Here is a 5,674-nt window from a genome sequence, read left to right on the forward strand (position 1 = left end):
TTATTGTAGCACCATCTATAGTATATATTTCCATGTTCTGGACACAAACATTATCCTAAACTTTAAGGGAAGATATTGGTTTTATAATGTGCCAGGAGAATTTTTCCATAGTCAATATGTTGTTTATTTGCACTTAAATATTGCATCAATAATCTGAAAAAGAGAAATAACCTGATTATGGCTAGAGATTCTGATTAGAGGCTAAGGTTTCTATCATGGACTGCTTCCAACTGTTATATTTTATGGCACAGATTCAGTGGGAATCTGATCTGCTAAAATATTTGGGCTGTGAAAACTCCCACACTGTGACAGATGTCAAGTCCAATTAAGTGACTCATGTCCAGGTTTCTGTCCAATAGGATTTCCCATTAAATATCAATTTAGGGAAAAAAATTCCATCCCCCTTCTTAAGCCTTTATCTCTTCCACCATCTCCAGGCTGAATCAATTGGTACCAGGAGAGCCAAGAAGCCACACACTCATCTCTGCCTCTTTGCTCTGGCTCTCCCACCCTCTCGCGTCTTTCTCCGCTTCCCTGTCACTGTTACTCCGGGAGACGTTCACTTTTCACCAACCTTTCTCCAAACATCTCTAAGCCACTGACTATATATATTTTGCTACAAGGTAAAGAAAGGAGGGTGTGGGGGTGGGAGATGTAACCAAGCCTTGAAAGACTTTGAAACTGGAAATATGTGTTTATACAACATACAAGTAAATGAGGGAAGAGGAAGAGGCAAGCTAAGCCCCGAGTTACAGTATTGTGTTCCTGGGAACTGGGGAGACATCAGCTGAACAAAGCATTATCTCAAAAAAAAAAAAAAATTACTTCTGAGCAAGATCGAATCTCTGCCTTGCACTTCCCAGTTTCTGCTCAGTCGTATTAAGGGAAGGAAAGGCGTTCTACAGGAGCGGAATCTTATCTTAACCATCTTTCTTATTGATTCTTCCGCTATTAGAAAGTGGAGGAATCAGCCCTTTGATGTGATTGTGTTTATCTCTGCATCTCTTTTGTTATTTATAGAGACCTAGAAGAGGAAAAGAGGCACAAGACTTTTCAACACATCGTTTTTTAAAAAAATCAACAACGAATTTCCCGAAATGTTTGAGAACAATTAAAAGGAAAAGCCGTTTTTGATCTATCAACTAAGTGAACAATCATTCATATCGTCCACATCCTGAGATATTATCGTCCCTCGCTGTGGACACCAGCGAGATGACAGCTGCTTTTTCATTTTTGAATGTAATAAATACTTGCTGCTTCTAATATATTTCGGAATTTCTCCCTGCTATTCCCTGGGATTTTAACTCTAAAAGATTGGAGAAAAGATTATCGAAAAGGCTTTTACAAGGTAAGCCTCTTTTAAATGATTTTTTTCCAGCTTGGAACTAAGTTAGATGATTCATATCGCATTTATAGATGTATTTCAGTGAATGGCTGAAAAAAACAAAATGCATACACGACATGCTATTTACGAATATTTTAAAAAGATATCTGGAGAAGAATTTAACATGCTTCGAGGGCAACCCGGGAACTTTTTATCCGAACTACAACTATGTTGTGGTTTATTGTGATTTTCCATTACTCCCCTATTTATTTATACCCTTTCAAGGCGAAGGTGTAGCTGCAAGTTGTTCTACTTATAAACGTATCCGTGAAAAGCCCACAGGGAGTCACATGTATTTCACTGGGAGCATTTGTTTTTATTTTGCCTTAGAGGACTTGTTTTCCTCGCAGGGAAATGAAAGCTGCCTTGGAGCCAAATTCGCTCCTAAGCAAGTGCGGTGCCGGGAGCGGATAGCACAGCCCCCGCTTTTGTCTAGGAGCAAACGCTGCCGCACGTCGCCGACTCGATCTCTCTTCCAGCGAGCATCCCTCCAGCGGCGCGCTTAGGGGCCCGGGGCTCGCAGCCTGGTCCTCCCTCCCGGTGCCCGCGATCGGTGCGCTTAGCCCCCGCAGGTGCCTCCCCGCCTGCCGGACCCTTTCTCGAAGCCCGAATTTCCTCGAAGCCCCACGGCTGGGAGCGGCCCCCTCCCCGGAGGCGCGCGACCTGGGCTGGTCCTCCAGGCCCCCGGGAGGAGCCGGGCAAGGAGGCCTTTCTAGGATCGCATCCTTAGAGGAAGGCTGAGGACGGGCTAGCTCGGCCTCGGCCAGGCCGCCCGGGGACAGCTGAGGGCTCCCGACTCCGGGCCCCCGAGCACCAAACTTTGCGGGCGGGGATGCAGCTCGGGCCGGGGCAGCAGGCGCGGCGCCCGCCTCCCCCCGGCCCTTCCCTTCCCTCCCCAGCCTCTCCTTCCGCAGCCACCCGGCCGCCGACCTATTCCCCGGAGGTGGCCGGCAGACTGCGGGCGCATTGTCTTATCCCACGTCGCCGTGTCCCTAGGTCCCCGATGTGTGTGGCTGTCTGCGTGACAGATGGTGCTTCGGGAGCCTGCGAGGGCATGAGAGTCCATTTGCTGTTGAAAGGAGCCTCCACGTTTGTTTAGTCATCTATTATTTCGGAGAAGCGCGAGGGGTACGGGGAAGCCTTCCCGCTCCGGGACGCCTGCTCTCCGTCCGCCCTCGGGGCTGGGTTCCTCTGGAGTCCCGGCCGCCCCGCGCCCCAGACCTGCGCGCGGCCCACGGGCGCCCAGTTCTCCGGCGGCTTCGCCCCAGGCCCTCGGGGCGGGAAGCGCGCTCCGCGTCTCCCCGCCCCCCCGCAAACCCCAGATGGATTCGTCGTTCGGATTCATTCGTTTGTCAGGGTCGGAGAAGAAGTAAGGGAGGCGGAATGGCCGAGTTGTATTTAGCCGAAGGAGGCACAAAACCCAGGAGCGGCCTCGCAGGCCTGCGGTCGTTCCCCGGAGCAGGCCCGCAGGCCGGTGTGGGTCTCCCGCAGGCCTCGGTGTCAGGTCCAGGATGCGGCCTGGGCCGAGGCGAGGCCTCGCTGGCTCCTGAGCCGGGCGGTGGCGCAGGGCTCGGCTCTCGGGCCTGCCCGCCTCGGCGCGCTCCCTCCCCGCGGGGTCCGCTCCTCGGAGCTCGCCGGCCTGCCGTGGGGAGGCGGCCCGGGCCGCGGAGAGGCCCGGCAGGCTAGGCCCTCGCCCGCTCTCGCTCCTATCCAAAGAAGACCCCCATTCCTTTTATTGATCGCTTTTCTGACTCCCCCTCAGCCTCCAAAATGATGCTGAGTCCAGACCAAGCCGCCGACTCGGACCACCCCAGTTCGGCGCCCTCGGACCCGGAGTCGCTGGGTGGCGCGGACGCCAAGGTGCTGGGCAGCGTGTCGGACCTGGAGCCGGTGGAGGAGGCCGAAGGCGACGGCAAGGGCGGCAGCCGGGCCGCGCTCTACCCGCACCCGCAGCAGCTGAGCCGCGAGGAGAAGCGCCGCCGCCGGCGCGCCACGGCCAAGTACCGCTCGGCCCACGCCACCCGCGAGCGCATCCGCGTGGAGGCCTTCAACCTGGCCTTCGCCGAGCTCCGCAAACTGCTGCCCACGCTGCCCCCGGACAAGAAGCTGTCCAAGATCGAGATCCTGCGCCTGGCCATCTGCTACATCTCCTATCTCAACCACGTCCTGGATGTGTAGGGCCGGGGTCGCGGCGCGGGGCCGCCTGGCCGGGAGTGGGTGAAACGCGGCCAACCCGGGCGGCCGCCGCGGCGATGGAGGAGGAAGCGGTGGCCCAGCGGGACGGCCGCCGCCACGGCCTTGGACCGGGTAGGAGGCTCGCACCGTGCTCTCTCCTGTCGGCAGGGCGACTCTGGAAGGTTTCCGACTCCAGAAGGGTGGGGTTGTCTGGCGAGCCCTGGGGCTTGTAGGGAGTATTTTCCAGGCAAGGCGAACCTCCTGGAGGCACCGAGATGAGTGGCCTCCAGGCCTCCCCTCCACGTGTTAGGATCCCTTTAGGGGTTGTTGCTTTAGCTCACTGGAGACTGAGTTCTCCTATATTCATCTCCCACAGATCTTCATGTTTTGAAAGAGTGAGGGCAGAAGCTCAGAGTCTGGCCTTCTAACTTTAGACTATCTGGATTTTTTCCAACTGACAAATCACCAAACATCATGAGGGGAGGGGAGGGAATCTCCTTCAGGGCAGAGATTCAAGACACAGAAAGATGCAACAGGAAACTTTCTGATCCTTTGTGAAAAGAAAGATTATATTAGAATCCAGGTAAAACAGACAAGCCTAGAACATATGGTAAGGTTAAAAAGATACATTGAGAACAAACAGATATTGTGGGAAGATTTGAGTTTGGTGAGATTTTTAACCCCAAGGTCTGACGCTAATGTAGACAGGAAAATCCATATTTAAATGGAAAATTTAATATCTGATTGCTTTTTCAGGCGAAGTGCCCCTTTATATATCCAAAAACATCTATTTGTGACCTTAAACATGTGGACCCATAGGTGCAGTTAGAAAAGACAACCTATTTTTATTTATGTTAGAAGGAGTAGAGTATTTTTTTCAAGACACTTATTTTTCAGAGTGGTGATAATTTTACTTTGGACACTGTGCCAATTTATTTATAGTCAAGTGTTTACACTTTCTCCTGTGGAATAATTATGTCTAACGTTTTACGTGTTTGTTGAGATTATACTGTGGTCTTTCTTTTTGCTCTAATTATATTGCACTTGTATAACAAATTTCCCACATCTCCCTGTTTCTAAACATATTTTATATATTAAGATGTTTGTTCCTGAAAGGTTCTTTTGTTGTGAGATCAGCAACACTAGCACTTCACTGTTATAGTTTTTTAAAAAAAGTAAGTGTTGTTATCCTTATCTGTAGTTATGTCTGAAAAGTACTTTGCAAACCGTTTATAAGGAGAGTAGCTTCTTTGTGTGTGTGTGATGTTTGTGTGTGGGATGATTTTAGGAAATTAAGTTATTTTCCTAAAAAAAAAAAAAAAAAAGAATTCAGAACTACTTTCCTCTGTGACAACCAAAAAGAAAAGTCTATAACCTGAAAATGTTTCATGTTCTCAGCTGTGAAACTCTTAAAACAAGGAGTGTATTTTAGAGACAAGGGAAAAAAAAAAAAACCACATCTGCTATCCAAAGAATTTAGTCTTTTTCAGGGTTTTTTTGTGTCTCTGTTGCTTTATATAATGCAATATTTTGTAGTGAAAATAGATATAATCTGGTTTCTATCTGACGAGTTTTTCATATCTCATGAATGGTGCGCTGTTTTGCATATAAATAAAGGTATCAAATAAAGTCATCTCCTTTATTTTAAGCATACTGTCTACAAATAATGAACATAGTGGCTGAGCATGAAATATCTTAATGGATTCAATTCCTCAGAAAGGAGCTAAAATTTAAAAACAACAACAACAAAACCAAATCTTAACATGAGATATTTGATGCTCTTCCTAAAGTTGGACACTGATCAGTCTATAAATAGATGCCCCACATATGATGGTGACATAAATCATGTTTCTCTCAATGAAGAAAAAAGATTATCAGTGTTTATATAAAAACATCGCTTGAATCATAGATTCTTTTGCTTTAAAAGCAAATTTAGTAACTAACCCAATCTCTTCACATTAGAGTTGGGAAACTGGGGTCCAAAGAGTTTATATGCCCTGCACTAAGTCACATGGCTACTTAATGAAAATGAGAAGACCCCAAGATGATGACTGTAAGTCCTCATGGCACTTACTAAGAACAAGGTGCATTTCACTATTGTACTATAGCACTCAG

General features: G+C 48.7%; 1 protein-coding gene across 1 annotated transcript; it reads left to right on the plus strand.

The window, feature by feature from the left end:
• Positions 1-503: 503 nt before the first annotated feature.
• Positions 504-5,140, plus strand: NHLH2 (nescient helix-loop-helix 2). Its single transcript, XM_007101666.2, has 2 exons — positions 504-1,348; positions 3,147-5,140. Exon 2 carries the CDS (start codon positions 3,155-3,157, stop codon positions 3,560-3,562), a length of 408 nt encoding a protein of 135 aa, XP_007101728.1. The 5' UTR covers positions 504-1,348; positions 3,147-3,154; the 3' UTR covers positions 3,563-5,140.
• The last annotated feature ends 534 nt before the right edge of the window (positions 5,141-5,674 follow it).

Source organism: Physeter macrocephalus, chromosome 4, assembly GCF_002837175.3.
Source record: "Physeter macrocephalus isolate SW-GA chromosome 4, ASM283717v5, whole genome shotgun sequence".
In the NCBI taxonomy this organism is placed as follows: Eukaryota; Metazoa; Chordata; class Mammalia; order Artiodactyla; family Physeteridae; genus Physeter; species Physeter macrocephalus.

Excerpts from the sequence above, each read along its gene's own strand:
- NHLH2 (XM_007101666.2), top strand. The coding sequence starts at position 3,155 with ATGATGCTGAGTCCAGACCAAGCCGCCGACTCGGACCACCCCAGTTCG.